The 22,181-nt window shown below is 47.2% G+C and overlaps 1 protein-coding gene across 1 annotated transcript in view; it reads right to left on the bottom strand.

The window, feature by feature from the left end:
• The window catches only part of LOC311320476 (adhesion G protein-coupled receptor L3-like), a gene marked incomplete at its 3' end in the record, with an annotated part of 153,920 nt that extends 145,135 nt beyond the window's left edge, over positions 1-8,785 (bottom strand). The window contains exon 1 of the mRNA XM_084452234.1: positions 8,580-8,785. Coding sequence (XP_084308360.1) covers positions 8,580-8,770 — 191 coding nt within the window. The 5' untranslated portion in view covers positions 8,771-8,785. The remainder of the gene's footprint in view (positions 1-8,579) is intronic.
• Positions 8,786-22,181: the final 13,396 nt, after the last annotated feature.

Genomic DNA, 22,181 nt, shown 5'->3' with positions numbered 1-22,181 from the left:
TTAAGTGAGATGAGAAAAGAAAAAGGAATCTGAATCTGAAAATGAATCGGATATCCAGAAAATGCATGATTCTTGATAAGTTGATGAACAATGCTATCCTTGAGCTCATTAAAAACATGTTTATCTTAACATCTGTTCATCTGAGTTGAGCATGAGGTAACCACCATAGATGTCATCACAGGCTTAACTAATTGCCCACTACAGTAGGTATTAATAACAATTATTGTACAGTATCATAATGTATCTTATCTTACGGTCAGCAGCTGAATTTCAAGAGAAAAAGAATGCTTGTGAAAGCTAGCTGATGAGGTAATTTACAAGCAAATGAACAGGCGCTGACCTTTGACCTCCCCTCCTCTGTGTCACCTATGACTCTAGATGATATATACGAGTGGTACAAGACTGGGCTTTCATTAGCCAGCTCGTTTACCCTGGCGTAAATCAGCCAGAGCCTGCCCTGTCACCTGGAGGCCTGCTCCATGGTTAGTCATCCAGGTGAATTCCACCACTTCAACATCCATTTAATTTGGTTTTAAAGAAAAAATAAGAAAAAAGCTCCCACTGCAGCCGATTAGTGAAAGAATGTAATTGGGAGGAATGTTATGTTTGGGCAGACGGGAGTGAGAATAGTCACGGGAGGACCAGTACTCACAGAGAGACGAGATGGGAATCATCCAAGGATGTTCTTTGTTGATTTTTTTTTGTTGTTGATTTTTCTCAGAGGCAAGATAAATCACCAGTGAACTCTCAAAAAGGTCAAGGGAACTCCTAGTGTGCGACACATACAAAAACAAAAAAAATACCACAAACAATCGAAACGCCCTGCAACACTTTAGAGAGTTCGCACTACCAAAGGGAGCGTGGAGATGTTACAGGTAGGGTTGCAAAGGGGTGGAAAATTTCCGGAAATGTTTAAATGTTATTTTATATACTTATTTTAGGATTTTATCCCATTTTCATCCAATTTGGTAACCAATTGACCCGGACCTAGGGTCCAATTACCCCCTACTAACTGTTGAGGATTCATCACACATCCCAGCCGGTCGGCAATGTGAAAGGGAGAGACAACTCCATGACTATCTCAGCTCGCACCCATAATTCCAACACCGGACAGGGTTGCTGTTGTGTGACGAACTACTGTATCAAGCCAAAATTAAACTAACCACCCTCAGGGAGCGGCGGCCCAATAGGCCACTCCCTCTGGGATCGGGCCATACTCGGATCTGGCGAGACTACTGGTTCCCGGTGGGCAGCTGCACCAGAACATGATGCATTAGACCACTACACCACCGCACACCCCTATAACAGGGAACTTTAATGTAGCCTAGTTGGGGAAAAAACATAAAATGCAATTCTAGATCTTGCAGCATGATCTTGGTTAAAACATTATTTAATGCAAATTCAGTTGAATTTCAACCTTATACTGTGCATTCATCCATCGCATGCAAAGCTAATTCCTAGCATCCTACACACTAAGAGGGCTTTAGAATCCATTAAAGTTCTACTCACAAAGAGATTAAGCAAAAAATTTAATTTTAAAAAATTGTATTAGAAATGTTTGCCTGCATGTCTGCTTATGACAAAGCAACATTTTTATATTTATGTCTGTTTATGACAAGATAAATACAGTTGGTATAAATAACCTCCAAATTCCCAGTTAATTCCCCGTTAATTCCCATTAATTCCTGTTAATTCCCATAAATTCCCATTAATTCCCATGGAAAGTTTCCAACTTTGAATATTCCCAGAATTTTGCAGCCCTAGTTACAGGCGTCAGAATGAGCGTATACTCCCACTCACCAATTAGGAGGAGAGGAGTGAGAGTGAGGGGGGACGGGAGAGAACAGAGGGGTTCTCCCTCTGCGCTGCTGTACCGCCCACCCCGTCTGAATCAGCCCGCTCTTTACTGTTCCCACTCATCCAGGAGAAACCCCCTCCCCCGGCTGAGCAGCCCCGCCCCTCACTCACGCTCTTCCCACCAGCGTTTAGCCAGCGACTGCACCACCAGCTGTTCATCTGACACCGCCTCAGACCTGCACACTCTCCACGCCATATGTAGAGAATCCAGAATAAATAAATAAATGATTGCATTTCTTCCTGTTTAATGGCATAATAAAAAAGGGGCATATACAGCAACTCAAAATGGCCGACTTAACAGGGCTCTGAACCTCCGGGGCGGCTGGATTCAATCGGCTTCTCGTTTTCCCTCCGTCCCCTGAGACATGTCAATCCGTTCCTCATGGAGAAACTTCCCCAAAACATTCTCCAGCGCCGGTCCATGGCCTCCAGACCCGCGTAATCACGGCGGACGCCGGTCCTGACCGAGAGCCCCGGCCGCCCGCGGGGGCAGCGAGGTTAGCCCTGCCAGACGGGAATTCACTGCACCTAATTGGCCGAATGGAAACGCAGCAGGTTCTTATCAAGCCGGCCGCAGGGGTGGGAGGCATGAGCGAGCCAGACAGGCCTGAGAAAGAGGAGCGAGTAACGAATGTCTGGTGATGTCACCCATCGGGGGGGGGGGGGGGGGGGGGGGGCGGGGGGTGTTGGGGGTCAGATGATAAAATCGGACGTTTAAAAAAATATTTTAAAAAGCTGTCTATTTGAAAAGTCAGCAGAATGGAGAAGATGAATATGACTGTGGAATGTGCTGTTATTCATAAAGCTCTTGCTGGATTCCATTCATTGCTTTATGTGTGGAGCAAATTCTGAAAGGAGGATTTATTTTCAGCTTCTTAAAGTCAATGGGATTTTGAGATCTTTTTCATTACTCTTTTACTTATTACGTGTTGGAGTCTCTGCGAGCCAGCATGGGTTCAGTTTCATGGGGCCATTCATGTCTTCTTCAGATTAAAAACAAAAAAATGCAGTTAGCACAAGCTGTGGCTTTTCAGCTCTGCAACTGACAGGTGCTCAACAGACTTCCTGTCCTGCACCCTGTCCTGTCCTGCACCCTGTCCTGTCCTGCACCCTGTCCTGTCCTGCACCCTGTCCTGTCCTGTACCCTGTCCTGCACCCTGTCCTGTCCTGCACCCTGTCCTGCACCCTGTCCTGTCCTGTCCTGTACCCTGTCCTGTCCTGCACCCTGTCCTGTCCTGCACCCTGTCCTGTCCTGTCCTGCACCCTGTCCTGTCCTGTCCTGCACCCTGTCCTGTCCTGTACCCTGTCCTGCACCCTGTCCTGTCCTGTCCTGTACCCTGTCCTGTCCTGCACCCTGTCCTGTCCTGCACCCTGTCCTGTCCTGTCCTGCACCCTGTCCTGTCCTGCACCCTGTCCTGTCCTGCACCCTGTCCTATGTCGTCTACAGCAGCGTAGCCCTTAACCCTGGTCAAATTCCTAGGATGTGTGAACCATATACATGGCTAATAAACAGATCTTGAGTCTTAAGGAAGTACGGAGGTAGTGCGGTGGTATTCATACACGCAACAACGCTGAGGAGGATATTTGTGATTCCGAACTTCAACCCAGACTTGAATTCATCTGGCATCTCTTTGTTTGAGGAGTAAACATGCTAATGTGAGCTTTGACTTTAAACAAGGGAGTCACCCGAGAGAAAGAGTTAGAATGGTCCTGGATGTATAATGATAGCACTCACTGCCTTGCACTGTGAGATCTCTAACTATGTGAATTGTATATGCATTTCACATTTCATGAATGCGATGACTTAAGTAGTCAAGTGTTGTACTGTCTAATTTCAGCTACACACTCGTGAAGTACATATTCAAAAGGTGAACACGTACTGTAGTTAAACAGGACCGGGATAACTCCTTATTAAAATGTCTGCCATAGGGCGCAGTCTAAAAGCCAAAGTACTTTATAAGAAGTGAGTTCAGAGACATCTCCTTGATTTGTGTGTCACACCGTCCATTTTCATTCATGTATTCTGCATATTACCAGACTCCATCAAACAGACTAGCTTGAATTGCACTTCCTCAGACTTGAGAGAAAGATGAGACATGAGTTGGCGTGAAGATGTGGATAAGAGGAGGGGTTGGCTGAGGAATACGTAATGGGATGAGGAAACGGTTTTAGGGCCGAAGGCAGCAGTTCTGTTTGCGGCCAGCTGACCTTGCGGTGTCGTCGCTATGGGCAACTGCCCTCTGCGTGCAAGAATTCCAATTTAGTTGGACTTAGAAGGGCATCGTCTCAGTGTGTTCTGGCTGGAAAAGTGCCCTCTGTCTAGTCATGAATGTCACTAAATGCCTCAAGTTCCGTATAGTCCTACATCATTAAGGAGTCCGTTTTTTTAGCTTTAAAATGTGCAGTTTCCTCTTTGGCACAGTTAACCAAAATAATAAGGAGGCACATATACTAGGGATAGTTAAGTGTGACGTATACCAATACATAGTCTGGGAAAGCAAGATGCCAAAAGAGAAAGGGTAAAAGGGTCCAAGTGCGCGCCTTCAGATGTCAGAGTGCTCCCCCTCCCCAAGCCCCCAAGCTGCACTCTTCTGATGAGGGGAAAGAGTGCCCGTGTGGGGAGCCAATAAGCAGCAGACGTCCAATTAGCACCTGAAAGGCTCTTCGAGATCGAGCGATGAGGTTTAATAAAAAAAAAAAAAAAAATAAAGAGAGAAAAAAGGTTGTGGATGGAGAGGGAAGGAGAAGTGGAGGTGGTGAAGGGAGGGGTGGGGGGTCAGAGGGGGGGTCACACCTTTTTGGATCACGTGTGGGCCTGACACAACACTACCGGCCGTCCCCCGAGGCGCCCTGCGACGCCCGAGGACAAGGCAGGTGATGTATGGCTTTGATATCGGCAGTAATGACTCCGGCCGCGGACCCCACCCCGGCAGAGGGGGCCCAACTCCTTGAGACACTACTGAGGAAACGGATACGTGTTGTTTGATAGCGGTACTGCGCTTTTTTGTTGTTGTTGTTTTTGAAGTGCTGTTGCCAAGGCGAGATGAGGGGGTGGCGTTAGGGATGAAGAAGAGCCTTCTGGATGAAGTGCTGCAGGACCCCTTGAGAGAGACAGCTGCACTACGCAGGGTTATTGAAGAGAGACTTCACCGGCCCCCCAAACAATAACTCGTGATGATATCGTTCGCGGTGCAGGTCGTGGGTAGAGGAAGTAAAGTATGTAAATTCTCAGAAATTAGTCCCTCTAGCATGAAGCACGATCCACTCCTGGCACCACCTACAGGTTGTACAGGTGACGCTCCTCAGAGCAGCTGGGACCCCCCCCCCCCCCCCGCCAGAATGGCCTCCGCGCGCCGCCTGGAATCAGTAATGACTCAGAGCCATTCATCCTGTCAGGGGCTTGGTGGGAGACAGCCTTCATTTTGAGATGCATTACAGCACTCACCAGCCCCGGCGCTGCGCTATCACTCAGGCGACTGCTATTAGACCTCACTTAAAAGACCGTAATGGAACCAAACACCTCGCCGGCGCCGCCGACGCACACCTACCCTCTCCGTAAGCTGCCTCCGTCGGCACGGGGAGGCGTTTCAATTTCATTGTCGGAATATCAATGGGCCTCTTTAAATGGCGGGAGGAGAGTGTCGGGTGCGGGGGGTACTGATAGATAGCGGGGCCGGAGACATCGGCGGCATTTGGCGCGTGATGGATGCCGTCCGTCCCGCGGCGTTATGGTCTGAGCCGGCGATGCGCGACCGGTCCTTTAGGGGGACGCGGACGATAACCGGGCCGCGCCCCCGGCGCTGTTGTTTCACCAGCGGTCACAGCCCCGGGGAAAAACGCTTAGCATCTGGGGGAGGGCGGTGTGCCGCGGTCCCTGGGCCGACGCCGCCACTATTAACTCTCCTCAGAGCACAGAGTGGGGAAGAACAGAGCTGCACCCGAGAAAACTATGAACTAGATGAACGCTGTGGTATGTTTTTGGCAGATAGTTGGGGATAAAATGCGGAGACAGATGATACGAGCAAAACCAACAAGTCGTTTTTCAGGCTGTGCTGAACCTAAACCTTATGCCGGTTGCTGTTATATAATAATAATAACGCTCTGCTAATCTGATGAAACGAAGTCAGCTGTAATCTAGGAGGGGGATTGGGGGGTGCAAAGGAAAATGGAACTGCTGTTCAAGTCGGTATCGGTGTATTGAGCTGCTTAGTTCTTCCACATGTATTTCTGTCACATTACGCCGTGAGAGAAATGAATCCGCCGAACAAACAAACAGACAAATGTGGGGCGAGAAGCCTCAGCATCTGTCCTACTTTTCTCCGTCTCGCATCAATCTCGCCATTATGCTCCTCCTCGCTCTCCGACGACTCTTCTCTCTATCCTCTTCTCTCTATCCTCAGGGGGGTGTTGTTTTTTCTTGGGTGTTATTTTCTACTGCTCTTTTCTTTCTCTTTTCTCCTAATGAGCTTAGCATCCGAGCTCCTAGCAACAGCTGTGAAGGCTCGGCGCGCCGGGCGTTTGTTGCACCCTTTCTGACACACGCTAACCCCCTTCCTCGCCTAACTTCAAGCCCCCCAACCCCCCCCGGGATACACAACCTTCATCCCCTCACCAACTTTCCTCCGAACACAGGGAAGGCCCGCACACAGGGAAGGCGTACTCTGAACTGAGTCGCCCTTCAGCGTTTGCCAGTCGCCCCCGCTGTTGCCGCGTTGCTAAAGAGAGTGATGTTGTTCCCCGCTACTGTTTTCCTGTGTTGTTAATGTTGTTCTCCTCACGGTCCGATTCTCTCCGGCTGGGATTACCGCTGTGAGTGGGTGGCACTAGAGCCAGGGAGCCCCTCACAGAGGATCAATTATCTGGCAACATTAAGACTTTTTTTTTTTTTAAATAGCCGTACTTCTCCTGCCACTGTGTGCATCTCATCTCTGTCACGCCACGCTCAAAGAGGGGGGAAGTCGTTTGATATTGGTGCGAAATACCGTGCGTACTGTCAGAGAGGTAGAACACGGGAAAGCAGCGGCGTGTCAAACGGCGAATAACGGCGGTTTTAGATAAAGCATATCTCCCGGGCGCGCTTGTAACCCATCCTGAACAGAACAGAAACAAGTGCTAAAGCGTTGCTCTGGCTTGAAATGTGTTGCTGAGCTGAAACAGCAGAAATATATAACAATGTCACTTTGTTTTCATTTTTCCTTTATGCTCTTAAGCACCTGGTAAAGTCAAAGTTACAGACTGTACGAAGTGTGTTATTCTCAGAAGGAACGGGGACAAATATTTATGAAAATGTTTCTCAGTGGATACTTGTATGACATAATGTGTATATTCACTTATAGCGGAACATCAAACGCTGCCTGCATGCTGTTTAATCAGTGTCAGAGCGTCGTACACCCTGTCAACACTGACAAATGAAGGGCCATTTCCTGGTTACCAACAATGTAACCATAACTCTGTGCAAAGCGCTTATATCTGGCAGGGGGAGCTCACCCTGGGAATATTTATTTAGACAAATAAGAGATAATGTATTCAAATCATTTCAAATGCACATTGATTTCCATCCGTGGAAAATTTACGGTCGGTTTAAATTTACAGTCGAGTGGCTGAGAGGATTTACGTTCACTGGGAGAATGTTCTCTCCGGGCTCGCTGGAATTCCTGACCTATTGTACTCAAAACAGTGTTGATTGTTTAAAGGCTGGAGAAGAATCCAAAATAGTTTGCCATATTGGATTTCTCCAAACATAAGGGCCCTTTGTGGATCATATCCTTCATGTTCTGATCTCCAAACAAAACTTGATACCCAAACACCTTCTGCTCATATAATCCCAGAGTAATATAACATGTCAAGGATACTGTATACACTGGATTAAAACATGTATATATGACAAGTACTGTACACATACCCCGGAGTATGAACGCCTTTCATCTCATTGTAGGAAAAAGGAAATCAATAAAAGGTGAGGAGTCTGTAACATATAAGCGTAGGTGTGTCTTATGTGACAAACACCATGTATATCAAGGACAGAAGCAATCAATTCTGTCTGAACTGGATAGAATTCAGATGTTGCACTGCAAAAACCACAAAGCCCTTTGATCCCTGAATCGACCAAGTTATTCATGAAATGGCGCACATCTATGGGACACCAAGTTATTCGGCAAAAGGGACACATCCTCATCCCAAAAACAAAAGCACGACACAAAGTCTAGGAGCTTCTGCGGAAGTGGTGCTTTGTGAAAGAGCCTGTCTATGTGTGACCTCAGAAAGGGTGAGTGTCTTTAGCTGAAAAAGAGATTCCAAACAAGCGATTCTCATCGTCAGGATTTTCGCCCGCAAAGGGACACTATTATGTCATCTAATTTTCAGTCACACAACCAAATGAGACAGTTGTTGTGTAGCACCTAGCGGGAGGGTGCGGAGCCCATTAGTCTGACTCAATGGATGTAGGTTTTGGCGAAATTCTCATCATCCGTTTATTACTGCCCATCAGTGGCGACGAAAACTCCTATCCGCCCAATCAGATTCAATCCAGACTACGCGAAACAACAACAACCTAATAACCGCTCATCCGAAGACGACTGTGATTCGTTTAAAGAAATACAGCACCCCCCCATCCCCGAATGGTAATGAGTCCAGCAAGACCTTTCTCCAGCGCTGGCTACAGCGTCAAAACAGAGTGTGGGGACAGTTCTGGCTACGCGAGACCAAAACCTGTGTGCTCTCACCTCTGCGACATGATCTTGTAGGCGTCGGGCAGGTAGCAGCGCGTGTTCTCCATCTGGGCTGGGTCGGCGTCGCAGATCTTGTCGTCGGTGCGTCCGTAGTTGGCGCTCTCGATCATGATGACGTCGGTGCCCGGGCAGCGCAGCTCGATGGGGTACGACTCACACGACAGCTCCCTCCGGACCACCGCCATGGGGATGGGCGCTCGGCTGAACGCTGTGGGGGGCGCACGGGAGAGAGAGAGGAAATGACGTCAGCGGTGACAGGATATGGAGAGGTCATTCTGGTTGACCTTCCGAAGCCCAGAATGTCTGATGATAACGCTCCTATCTTGATATTGAATGAGAACATTTCTGTGAGAAAATATCTCGTATAAATCAGTCAGTTGCTATTGCCTACAGGGAATATAGGCAGAGAGAGAGAGAGAGAGAGAGAGAGAGAGAGAGAGAGAGAGAGAGAGAGAAAGAGGGGTGATCGTTATTCAAGGATCTGGCACTCCTAGACCGCTAGTATGTGATGTTACTATGGTCAAGAGAGAGTGATGTTACTATGGTCAAGAGAGAGTGGGCGTTTGGCGCACTAGATGTTTTGAGTGGGATAAATGATAGTGTTGACACTCAGCAGCCAGGGTCAAAGGTCAGAGAAACGTGTAAGGAGAGAGAGATGGTAAGTGAGAGGTCTAGAAAACGACCCACGGTGACACAGCACCTCAAACAACACCCTCTACCTCATGTTCCTCATTCCCGCTAATCAATATATGTAGCCGCGTAAGCGCCATCTCCGTTCAGGTCGGGGGGGCCGTGAGGTCGCTCGCCTCTCCGAGACCACGTGTTTCTGGCTCGGTGTCTAGCGTTTACCGCGGACCGGCCAACCCGTGACGGGCGGAGACTGAACGCAGGTCCGGACGTCTCTGCTTTCCCTCTCGCCGACACACAGGGGGTTTGGTGGGGGGGCTCAGACGCTTGGTGTTTACAGTGGGATTGAAAAATGAAAGGGAAACGTAAACTTTGGGCTGAGTGACCGCAGGGGACTGTGACAGTTATAGATTTTCATAAACACCCCTTACAAGAAGTGTGTGTGTTGCTCACAGCCGACACCGGACAATGTGTGCGGCACGCATTTATCATGGATGACAGCCAGGAGAGAGAGAGAGAGTGTGTGTGTGTTTGTGTGTGTGTGTGTGAGCGGGCACGATCATGCTATACCTTTCTTCTTTCCTACCTACAGTGATCTCAATGCATTTCAATTCAATCCAAGCAGCCATTGTGAACAGTCTACATGTTGTCAAGGGACTCTCAACCACTTTTGCCAACAAGATGAAAGACGATGCGCCATGAGATGCGCCGAGTCGTGACAAAAAGCTGTTCAATATTGTGTCATTTCGTCTCATCTCATGAATAATTTAAATTCGGAAGCAGGAGACGGCCGCTCCATTTCAGGCCCTGCTGCTTTAGTTTCTAGGAGACCATTGTCATTGTCAAGACATTTCAGTAATTACCTCCAGCTTTGCAGTGAAAGATATCAATTATCTCCCCTCTAATGGAAGGTTTATTCCCTCGCTGGAAACTACTGATCTGGATCATATTCAATTTCAACTTTAAAATTGAGGAGGGATGGAGAAAGAAGGTAGGGTGTGACTGACAGGCAGGTGCACAGAAGAGAAGAGGAAAAAAGGCCTTTGCCTAAGAACAAAAGTCAGCTCCAATTCAACATTTCACGGTTCCTAAAAGTGGCCAAGTTTGTATCTGCTGTGGTAAAAATAAACCTCAAAGAACGTCTGCGTCGCATTGCACTTCCTAGTTGGGTTTGAGGAAGAGAGAAGACACTCAGTCATAGTTAGAGTCATAGTTTAGTTTGCTATTCTTCACTTTGCCTTCAAAACTACATTATGTTCTTATAGTCACTTGTTTCAGAAAGGAGATGCACTTGTGAATGGCAAGTAGTAGTACACTGACTTTTCCTACGTTAAATGCAATTATTGTAAGTCGCTTTGGATAGAAAAGTCAGCTAAATGAGGATAGAAGCGTCAGCTAAATGACTAATGTAATGTACAGTAATAGTCTTAATTCAAGGTGCCTTCTGGAAGTGACGAGTGGATCACTTCTTCCCCGATGTCCACTCATGATCAGTGTCTGGAGTAACGCGTTTCAAAGTAACGTGTTACTGTAACACGACTACTTTTGGCCGTAACTAATAATGTAACAAATTACTTTTCGAATTAAAATAACGCAGTTACAGTTACTGAAATGGGCTTGTAACTCGTTACTTTTGCGTAATGGACAAATAGCCTATATTTCCTGTTTATGATCTAACGTCAACGTTACCCGTGCGCAATGCACGGCAAAACAATCGGAAACAATCCCCAGCCCACATGGCTGACGGTTCTGTCTATGGTTCTGACGTGAGCTCTCTGTCATGGAAATACAGACATTATTTTCCCCTCCTCGAGATCAAGGACAAAATACTGGTAAAGTGTCATCTATGTGTAGGTGCTGTTAAGGTGTGTACTTGAATCAGTTCTTCAGGAAAGCACAAATGCGATGGAAAAGGGTATTTTCCCTACCCTCGTTCCTCATTTGGTAAAAGGTTCAAACGCAATCAGCTCTGATCTTAAACAGCACATGTTGCAGGCAGCAAAATACTGTAATCTACCTACTTCTGATTCCTCTCAATCTTATGCTACTGTACAAACTGACACACCACCTAAAAGCTGTGTCAGCTATTGATTCATATCGTTGTGGATGGCCACAAGTTAAAAATGCACATTCTTTTTGGAACATAGGACTTTAACGCTCATGATAGCACCATTAAAATAAAATAAAAATAAATCTTTTCAAATGAAATCAAATCCAACTTTGTTTGTTTATTGCATTTCATACAGAGAGGCAACACAATGCGCTTTACAGAGAGCAATGGGGGGATGGACCCCTACATACTGTATTCCAGATGAGAATAAAAAAAAAAACAGTTCATTCAGGGGCCGAAAAAGTAAGCAGTAAAAATTCTTCCTTGACCTCTCTCAACAAGACGACAAGCTCCTGGAAAATGTCTATTGGCTAAGGACATTTGCAGAGCAATAAACATGGGCTAACATTGGCTAACATGGGTTTTTCACAATGCTTGCTTGCCTGGTTCCCAATGCAATTTTGTGCACGGTGAACTATCACAGGTCTGGTGTCCAACCAATCAGCAGCGAGATTATTTCTGACGGAGAGTGTTTGCGCCAGCTGGAAGCCGGCGTACTCCGGGTGGGTTGCCAAGACAAGAAACAAATCTGATTCATCTTCCGAATGACATATAGACAACACTACAGACATGGATACGGTCCAGTATTGCAAGTATACAGCGTACTGTCCAGTCGACATGAAGGACGCACCGTGTCTGACTGTCTCCTGTCACAGGGACAAATGTAGTCCTGCTGTATGTCCCTGTGTGCAGCCGGGCGCTGCTGTTTGGCGAAGTGGGAAAAGGTCTTCCTCTCCCCGCACGGAGGAACAGGATCTTTTTTGGTTTTGCTTATTTGACCTCAATTAATCCTTGTGCGTGTGGCAGGGGCACGTTGAGTCATGCCGACTCTGGAGGGGGACACCAGGATGTGTGTGTTTGTGTTGTGTATGCCTGTGTTTGTGTGTGTGTGTTTCCACTATCTGTGCACCGAGTGTCTGTGTGTGTGTGTGTGTGTGTGTGTGTGTGTGTGCGTCGGTTTTGGCCGGTAACACCCCCAGAGCGATGGGCTACCGGAGGGGAGAGGGAGGGGGGAGCGGGGGCGGTTGAAAGCGAGGAGGGAAAAAAGCTCCAACAATGTCAACGTGACAGGAGCCTAACAAAGCCCAGCGTGCCGCCCCGACCCCGGCCCTCCCGGCCCCCCCGGCGGCCGCCAGCTCCCCGGGCCTTACCCCCGGCTTGGCCGAGCGCTCGGCCCATCTGCTCGGCCGGACACACAGCCCGGCTCTGTTTGCACGCAGAGACGGGGGGGCGGAAGAACAGAATGTGCTGACATGTTTCGGATTTGGGATCGGCCCTAAATACAGCATGGGGGGGGGATTCTACCCGCCACGAGCGTCGGCGCGAGCTCCCTCATCAAATATCTGCTTTAACCGCGAACCGGTGAAACGGAACCCGAGAATGTAATTAATCAGAGCTGAGCTACTGAGGCCAGCGCTGGAATTCCTGGAGTTTTTATGTCGTTGCGTTGACCTAAAAAAAAAAAAAGTATGCTGAAATGCTCTGTATTGATGTCGAGCAGATTCCTCTCATGGCTTGTCTCATCATGGTTCAGCGCTTAACGGAGTGAGGACTGATTAATTAGATTGGTGAGACGTGGAGCTACTTCAGCTCCCTGATCCAAGTGTGGGAATCAGAGACTTGTCAGGGAGTTGCCTGTGTGTGTGTGTGTGGGTGGGTGGGTGGGTGTGTGAGTGCGATGTCGTCTCGTGAATGTGCGAGGTGAATTGCAGCAGCATCTCACATCTGCGTCTCGTAACTCCGCTCGGCTTAGATCTAAGATAGCACCTGTTGGCTCCTCTAAAAGACGCGTCTGAACTCTGCTGGCGTGCTCCTGGTCTTGTTTTCCTCACAGGGTTTGATTAAATAACCTCACTCCGTCCGCTTCAAGCAGTGGTCCAAAAAAGCATGTCCATACTGTACAGTATGTTGGTTCTATAGGTTCATTGCGATTGAGATTGAATTGGACGTTTGCCTGCTATACCTCCTCCATGTGCTAATTTGAGACCCTGCTGGCGATGGCAGACAGCTTGACTGACGGCTCGGGTCACATGTAGAGGCGGTTGGTTGGTGGTGTGTTGCCAGACGTGTTCAGAGGCGATGGGAGGCGAGTGGAGACAAAACAAATTGCTTGTTGCCTCGGTGTGCGGGGCGGACCTCCAGGCCCTGTTCTGTCTATAAGAGCAGCGGGTGCTACAGTAAGTGCACTTAAGCCACGCCAGCGGCCAAAGCGTCAGGAAGCCCTCGCTTTGGTTCCACGTGCCCGTCAAATCCCGTCAAATCCCAGACCACGGCACACGCCCGTTAGCAGGAGCGTTGTCAAAGCCGCCACTCCATTTTGGTTGGGTCAGTTTGCACGGTTAAAGCAAGTACTGTAGCTGTGTTAGAAACCGTTCCCTGTTACAGAAAAAGTGGACTGTATGGTGCGTTCGCCATTTTCTTCTAGTGTCTGAATTATCAACGGTTAATTTGATTCACTATAGAGTCCACTGAAAATACCCACAATTCACCGCAGTTTCTAGTAAACAGAGGATGCACCCTACAATTTCTCAACACTACATAAGGAATAAAGAGTGAATGAATGAGTGAGCGGTTTCGAATACAGATAATATACATTATACATAATTAATCGATTGATTTTGATGTATCTGTGAACCTTGAACTATTTATAATGTTGTAAGTAGCCCTTCAGCATGTCTAGGTAGCCTGATGGAATCAATGAGTACTTTTTAATTAACACTGCTCGGTCGCTCCAAAGAGTTATTTTGTCTGGTATTAAAGTCTCTGAACTTCAGTTGAGTCTGGGCCTTTGAGATTTTGTTTGCTTGAGGTAATACGACGGCTAAACGTAATCTACTCTCCAGAACAATTTGTCAGAGCTGTTACCCGCCTGTTGAGGCAAACAATGCCTCATGCGTTATTGAAAATGTCATACTTCCAGGACCATGGGTAAAATCGAAAGTGGCTTCTGTCACGTCGGGGCTGTCACGGGGCCGCCGCGGGTCTCGCAATCTCATCCGCCAAGGAGGGCCGCGAGGGGCGTGGCGGCGCCCCCATCGCCCTAATCGAATAACGACATCATGATCCATTCGCTAATTAATCAGCTGCTTCGTAGGACTGAGCCAGTGAGCCGGTGTGGGGTATATAGCAGACGTTTGAACTGTTGAATCAGCACTTCTCTCTCTCTCTCTCTCTTCCTCCATCCATCCCTCCACCCCCCGCCCCATATCATTAATTCTGTTCAATCAAAGCTCATTTGAATGCCCCCTCGGTTTTTCGCTCTGCAGCCGGAAACGAGCCGCCTCCTGGGAGAAAGCGTTTGTATCTCAACATATTAGCCCGACATATTTTTTCTCACCGGGTCATATTTGGCTCGCCTCACCGTGACTAATTGGAGACGGCATATTTATCGGAAACGATCCACCGTATCTCTGCCGACACAGTTATGTACGTGACAGTCGGGGGGGAAGAGTGGTACTGTATATCTCCATGCGGCAGGAGGCGTGTGTTTATCCCAGCTGGGGCAGCGCAAGATCCCTAATTGTCTGCAGTCAATAAGCCCTCTCTACACCACCGCCGACCCTTTCCCAGCAATCTTAGCTGCTTCTTGGGAGATAAACAGAAATGTGTGCCTTCAGGGGCCATGTTTTGATATTAATGATGACTTTTAAATGCCATTGCTCGTCTGGCTGAGATGAAGTTCCCAGTGGCTTGGCGAAGGAGAGAGGGGTTCCAGAGAGCAGGGCTTGTTCTCAGGGAGTGTCAGGGCCCTAAGTACGCTCCACATCCTAGTCCTCCTGAGAGCCGCACATTTCCTCTCAGAACTTAAGGAAATCACAATTCAAGGTCTGTAATCAGAGCACGGGTGGGGGGGTCAATCCTGAGGACCACTTTGAATGATTTGGGGGCTCTGCAAAGTGCACATTTCCCAATTGCTCCTGTTCTGTGACATTTTGACATGCCCTTTTTGGTGAGTAATTGCATTGTAAAGGTCCCCTGGTATGAAAAACTCATGGTTTCATTGCTTGCACATACACATTTGGGTCTGTGATGGGCCTACTAACACACAAAATGTGAAATACGAAGAACCGACCCAGTCAGTTTTTTTGTGGGAAGCTACAAAAAATGATTTGCCTCCTGTTCTGACGACTGAACAGGACTCCAACCCACATCGAAAAAAAAAAAAAATTGAAATAAATGTGTTGACTGACCGTTCAGAAACGTCCTGTTGCATTTACATTGTTGGAACTTCTGGAGGCATGGTCTGAGTGGGGATGGAGGGCAGCAGCTAATTTGCATTTAAAGCTACAGTACACAGAAACAGCCCATCCAGAACAGGACTGAAACAAAGTATAGAGGCATGCTATATTCTAAATGTTTTGGGGATGCCAGAAACCTATATAAACCTATAACCTGAGGCTGATGCATAGTCCACATGGATATGCCAATTTAATAAAGGCTTTTTAATTTTTATGGAAGAGTGCCTTGACCCTTTTTCCTTGGAAACTCATTCATGGCGCCCAGTCAAAGAGCACCTTCCAGATAACATCACTGCCGACAGCCAAGCAGAGCTCCTTCCCTCTGCCATACCTAGATTAACTTGTTGAAAAGGAGTAGGGGCACCTTTAGATATTAATTTAGGAATTTTGCCATTTGTCTGTCAGTTTGACTGATTCGCTTAGTATTCACACTGTTCTTCTCCTGGCTTGTTGCAGGAACAGAAAAAAATGTGTCTGATCCCAAAGTTTAAGTGAGTCTCTTCCTGAAACTCAACTTTTATTTTGCGTGTTCAGCAGAGCGCGCTTTCCAAAAAGGACTTATCTTGGGGAGAATCTAAATAGGCGAGACAGAAGGGTAGCACTGAACAGAAATACTCTCCAAAGAATTAGATAGGAGGACCGATCAAAACTAGAGGAAGGGCTTTCAATAATCACTTCATTTTGATATCCGCTCCAAGCTGTGGGCTCGTTCCGTTTCAGAATGTTCCCCGTTCACTTCCTTTTTTTTCCTGCACTCGATCCCTTTCTCAGCTGTGATGTGACCGGACATGCCTGGGCACGGCCCCATCTCGTTGGCACCTCTTTATTTACACACCATGTCCTATCAGATCTGTGAAGTGAACCGTGTAGTAAGCAAGGACACACATAGGCGGGAGCAACTTTCAGGATTGGAGTGCGTCCCAAGACAATGACAACGCCACACGGGCGGGATGCTGGCCCTGCCGGGCGAGGAATCGGAGCCCTATCAGTAACCACCTCAGGGCGCAAATGTAATTACCATAGAGATGTTGACCGCACCGGTAATTCAAGTCATATCTGGCATTTGGTTTCTTGCTTACATTAGTGGATTAAGGGCTCTGCTTCCTCATGGGTTTTAATGGGTTTTAATGTTCCATATCTGTTCACTTTAATGGTTTAGATAGAAAGTACGTTGCCATGGTACAAAATTAAATGAAATGAAGACTGTTTTTGAGGTTGTTCAGGGATTGGGGAGCTATTCATTTAGCTCTGTTGAACTCTGGATCTTTGGTGAAACAAATAGCTAGGGTAGGCCAAACCTGTAGATTTTGGAGGTCTTTAGTGTCACTCACCATACCAAAACATTATTATATCAATAACTAGTTCCAACTGTGCATTGTGATTAGCCAAAAGGCATTCAGAGCCGTGCCAGTAACCACAATATACTGTACCAACGGGTAAGTCACACCTCTTTGAGAGATTGTGGTTGCCTATAGCAACACTAAACAAAGTAGAACTACAGCATTTCAGATTGCAGATGGCTGAAAGCAACTCGATTAAGCGAAAGTGAACAATACAAACCCATATTTTTCCACAAAATAATGACAGTGCAGTGCTATTGTATAAAAACAGTAACACACTATAGGTTGTGCTTTTTCTCATCATGCCTGTGCCAATAACCATGATAAAGCACTCCCTCTCATGTGTTATTGCTTAATTATGTCCCACTGTGAAAAAGATGAGATAATGAATGGTTTTGATTGTCAGAGTGCTTTGCCAGGCTGTTTTTTGGAATTGCCCATTGATCAATGTGTCTAGTTTGTTTTTTACCTGGCTGACTAACTGTGCTGATATGGTGAATTGAAGTAGATCAATCTTTTAGAGAAACGCACTGTCAAGTTTAGACTAAATGCAATGCATACTCACTTGTGTGTCATAGTGATTTAAGTGATTTTTAGGACCATATGATCAAAATAAAGTTCTTTATTATGAGAGTAATTGTGTGTGTTGGAGAGGGAGTGCTTCTATGGAATGGTAGGCTTTTGAATTCATTTTAATCTATACAGTATGCATCATCATGACACGTCTACCATGAGCAGTGTTGTGCAAGTTACAGAAAATTATTAAAACTTTTGCATTACTTTTCAGTTCTCTTATTAATGCACATGTTATAGTACTGTATATAATTATTATTAGGTGCTAGCTTGTAGAAGCTAGCCCAACTTGTGATGTTCCCACTATTTCTTTCTTTCTTTTTTTCTTTCTTTCTTTCTTATTCTAGTTCTCCCCAGTTTTTGTCTCCTTTATAACTTCTTCATACTTTGTGCTTGAAACTGCATTCAAACTTTTAAATGTTCACGCTGTTTAGCTCTTTAACAGATTTATTTTTGATATTTTTCATAGTTTTTTAGTAATTTAACTTTTAATAGTATTTGTTGTGCCATTGAAACTGCTGGTGGAATGTTCAGTATCATTATGTTTTTAGAGTGGTGGCAGCTGTTGCTTTGAAAATATTCACACATTTTGTAAACTGCTGGCACTCCTACAGTTTTGAAAGCTCACAAAAATATTATACATCAAAACATTCACACAACTGTGCTGATTCGTACAATGTAAGTATCTAAGCTGTGTGACTTACAGTTTTCAACGATGACGATTTGTTCGGCAACTGCGCTCCCCATTGAAACGTATGGCAAGTGAGTCAGCAAATTCTGTGTGTTCTGTGCTTTGGTGCTGTAGAGCTGTGCTGCTGCACTGTGGTTGCTATGGTGACAGTTCGCAGGAGAGAGCTTGAAGGTATCTTAAAGGTACACACACGTTTCGTTTTGTAGACATTTAGCAGGCCCCCAGGATTCAAAATCTAAAGTGAAGCCCTATTGAACCGCGCCAACTTTGAAAAAAATGCGTCATTGATACCTTTGACATGCGCAGTCAAAGGTATCAATGACGCGTTCTTGTACCCCATTTTGAAATGGGGTAAAAGACATTATAGCAAAAAACTACAAGTTTTAAACTTAATGATGTATAGGCCTAGAAGATGATATAGAGCAGTCAGCTCTCAGCCAGCTGCATGCTGTAGGCGAAGCGGGCGAATACAGAATATAGTTACTACTGAACACTTTTCAATAATGTGTAGTAGCCTAAATTAAATGAATGGTGAAATTAAGCCAAATCAACTGCAACACTAACCTTACTATGGCGCGGTACTGGCGTGCTGACAACCACGCCATGATAGATAATGGTCCCACTCAGCCACAGCCACATGAATTGCAGTGCTGTGTATTGATGCAGGGGACCATATGAGGGCCTCTTCTATTGCTGCTTGTCAATTGGCCCCCAGGGACCTAATAAACTGACGGTAAAATAGCACTTAATCTGTTCTGACCTCAATCAGCGAATAAACTACACACCGTCCCCACCCACAGACTGTTTATTCAAAAGCAGCTGTGGAGATGTGCACGTGTGTGTGTGTGTGTGTGTGTGTTCAGTCGTGCATATGTGTGTGTGTGTGTGTGTGTGTGTGTGTGTGTGTGTTTGAGAATGGTTGATACATTATACATAAAGCCCATATTGGATCAGGATTAAATGTGCTCGTGTTTGTTATAATCTTAAAAAATGCTGCATGGAAAATGGGGTAATATCTTTGTTTTCAAAGAGGAGGGTGATTTAAGTGGTGGAGAAGAAAGAGCCGGCAACGCCAAAGTGTGTGTGTGTGTGTGTGTGTGTGTGTGTGTGTGTGTGTGTGTGTTTGTGTATGTAGATCAACATTCATTACATTAGTGTGTGCGTACATACCTATGGGCGTCCGGCACACATGCACCAGAGCTCACCACTAGGGGGCAGTCACCACAATTCATGTTTCCCACTGCCAAGTATATGTTGCTTTGTGCATAAAACACTATGTTTGGTGTCTCAGTAAAAGTATAGTTTATTCTACTCAGGAGCCCATCTACTTTCTAAGTGTGTGTGACTACTGCCACACACACTTGGGGGGGGGTTGCTGTTTCCTTGAATAAGGAGGACACCTCCAGGGTATTTGATTAGACACAGTGAGGACAAGGTGTGGCAGCGAGCGGGGGGGGCGGGGCCCCCATACGCCCCGGGGCGACGCTTCAGTGAGGTGCGCAAGGTGGCACCATTCAAGGCGGATTACAGACAACATATGGAGGCCGTCTCTACCTCCCATAACCCCACTCTCCCTACATTCAAGGATCTTTATCTGTCATGTGCGCAAGTTTCGAGTACCAAGTACAATGGAAATGCACCACACATCCCTCCCTGAGGGTCTGGGGAATTAAGAGTGTGCATGTGCGTGTGCGCGTGCATGTGCGTGTGTGTGTGTGTGCGTAGCAATTTACCCCCAAGGGATGATGCTATCTAGCACAGCAGCCACCAATCCTCACCCCTACACCACATGAAGGGTGGATGGCCCTCTGCTGCCCCCAGGCCTGTGTTGAGGTTTAAAGATACCAGTGGGATATACAGTGACTCACTCCGGGGAATGTCGCTAGCTGGCGCATTAGCCCAGCCTAACACCTATACTTCCGCGTGGAGGGCGGGCTAATTGCCTCTCAAGGAAGACCCCTCCCAGCGGTGACTACCAATGAGAGACCGCCGGCCACGACATCTCACTAAGAGCCAACTGAGAGGGAGAGAAAAGAAGGGAGGGAGGGACTCGGAGGAGGGGGATGTGTTTCAGAGAAAAAGAAGAAAAAATAATAAAGGAGGTGGAGGCGGAAACACAGGCCTCGCTCCACGGCTGCCCACGGAGCGCCGGTAATCCTGTTCGGCGCGTCGCCATCGAGCAGGGGGGTGCGGCTCCACCGCCACTTCTCTTTGATTCCCACGCGCGCTCCAATTCAAAATGGCAGCCATCAGACAAGCGGGTGTTATGCATTAAGACATTTTTTTTTTTTTTTTACTGAATATGCATGAGGCATCATGATGTCCCTCGCACATTAGGTTTGAAGCCATGCCGAGTGTGGAATTGGAACCACAGAGTTAACTTCGGCAGGGGGAGGATGAAATGGGGCGTAGAAAACATTACTTAAGAGTTTCAGACCGTTGTGCGCGGTTTAGGGCCTCGACCTCAAAGAGCGTCAGCGTCATTAATGGAACCACAAACAACAACGAGCGAGAGCTGTTGAAAAACCCATCAACGGCGTTTCCTTAGCGCTGACGCTCACCGAGGCCAGAGCACTGTACATATGCCTTAATGTACTTAATGTAATTATGTGAGGGCTCTGCGCCTGCCGCATGTACTGTCTAAAGGAAGCAGTAAAAAACAGCTCATTCTTAATATAGACTTTATCAGATGCACTCATGCAAACTGGGAGCAATAGATAGTGCATATCGCCGTCCTGCTCGCTGCTGGCGGCGTGCTCGTTCAGAGCCAATCAAGACATCTCGTGCTGCACCACAGGATGGATGCTGAAGTGACATTCTCTCCCTGTACCTTTCTCTGTCTCTGTCCTTCCCTCTCTCTCCCTGTCTCTCTCCTTCCCTCTCTGTCTCTCTCCTTCCTCTCTCTCTCTATCTCCATCCCTCACTACGGTATATCTCTCCCTCCATCCCTCCCTCCCTCCCTCTCTCACTATGGTATCTCTATCTCCCTCTCTCCCCCTCTCTCTCCCTCCCTCTCCTTCCATCTCCCTCCCTCTTTCATTACGGTATCTCTCTCTCCCTCTCTCTCACCACGTTATCTCTCTCTCTCTCTCTCTCTCTCTCTCTCTCTCCCTCTCTCTCTCCCTCTCTCACCACGTTATCTCTCTCTCTCTCTCTCACTTCAGTATCTCTCTCTATCTCTCTCTCTCTGGTCCATCTCCCAAGGCAGAAAGGACTGCATTATGACAGTGAAAAAGGATCCCCTTCAAGTCCCCTACCACTGAACAAGGGCCAGCGATCACGGAGAGAGGTTGTGTGTGTGTGTGTGTGTGTGTGTGTTCGGGGTAGAGAGAGGGTGGGGTGGGGGGGGTGACCACTGGGGAATGCGCACCTGCAATGTTTCCTTGCTTGACACAGTCAGTCTTTTGTAGGGTCCCTGTTCGCCAGATCGCAGGGAGAAACCCATGTGGGTTTTTCCAGGGAGAGACAATGACAGAGGCCCCCTAAACGCCATCCAGGGAGCTTCTCCACTCTTGGACGATCGTGACATTCAAGACAGGAAAAGAGCCAATACAGGAAAAGAGCCAATACAGGCGCCCCAACCGATGCAGTTCTGGATTGGGAGGTTATACATCAGCCTCTGAAAACGAGTCAAAAGTAAACAGACCAAAAGTTCTAGCCGGCTGGAATCCATAGGTAGGAATGAGTAATGATATGGCGGCGGACAATAAGGGAGAAAAATGATCCTTTTGCAGGACAGCCGTATTGAATGGCCCAAATAGAGATCATTTTTTTGTCTCTTTTTATCTCCCTGAAGTGACGTGTGTGTGTGTGTGTGTGTGTGCGTGTGTGTGTGTGTGTGTGTGTGTGTGTGTGTGTGTGCGCGTGCGTGCGTGCGTGTGTGAGGTACGGGGTGGGGTGGAGAGAGAGTGTTCATTCCTTTCATGGCCGGGTCCTCCCACAGATCTCTGAGGTCCTTCAGCTGTGCCTCACCAGGAGAGGGAGGACGGGGGCGGGGGCTGCTGGGGGGGTCAGGGG

The sequence above is a fragment of the Borostomias antarcticus genome (assembly GCF_949987555.1).
Source record: "Borostomias antarcticus genome assembly, chromosome: 17".
Lineage (NCBI taxonomy): Eukaryota > Metazoa > Chordata > Actinopteri > Stomiiformes > Stomiidae > Borostomias > Borostomias antarcticus.
Note: the sequence above shows the minus strand (reverse complement) of the source record. Positions and strands in the feature narration are given on the sequence as shown.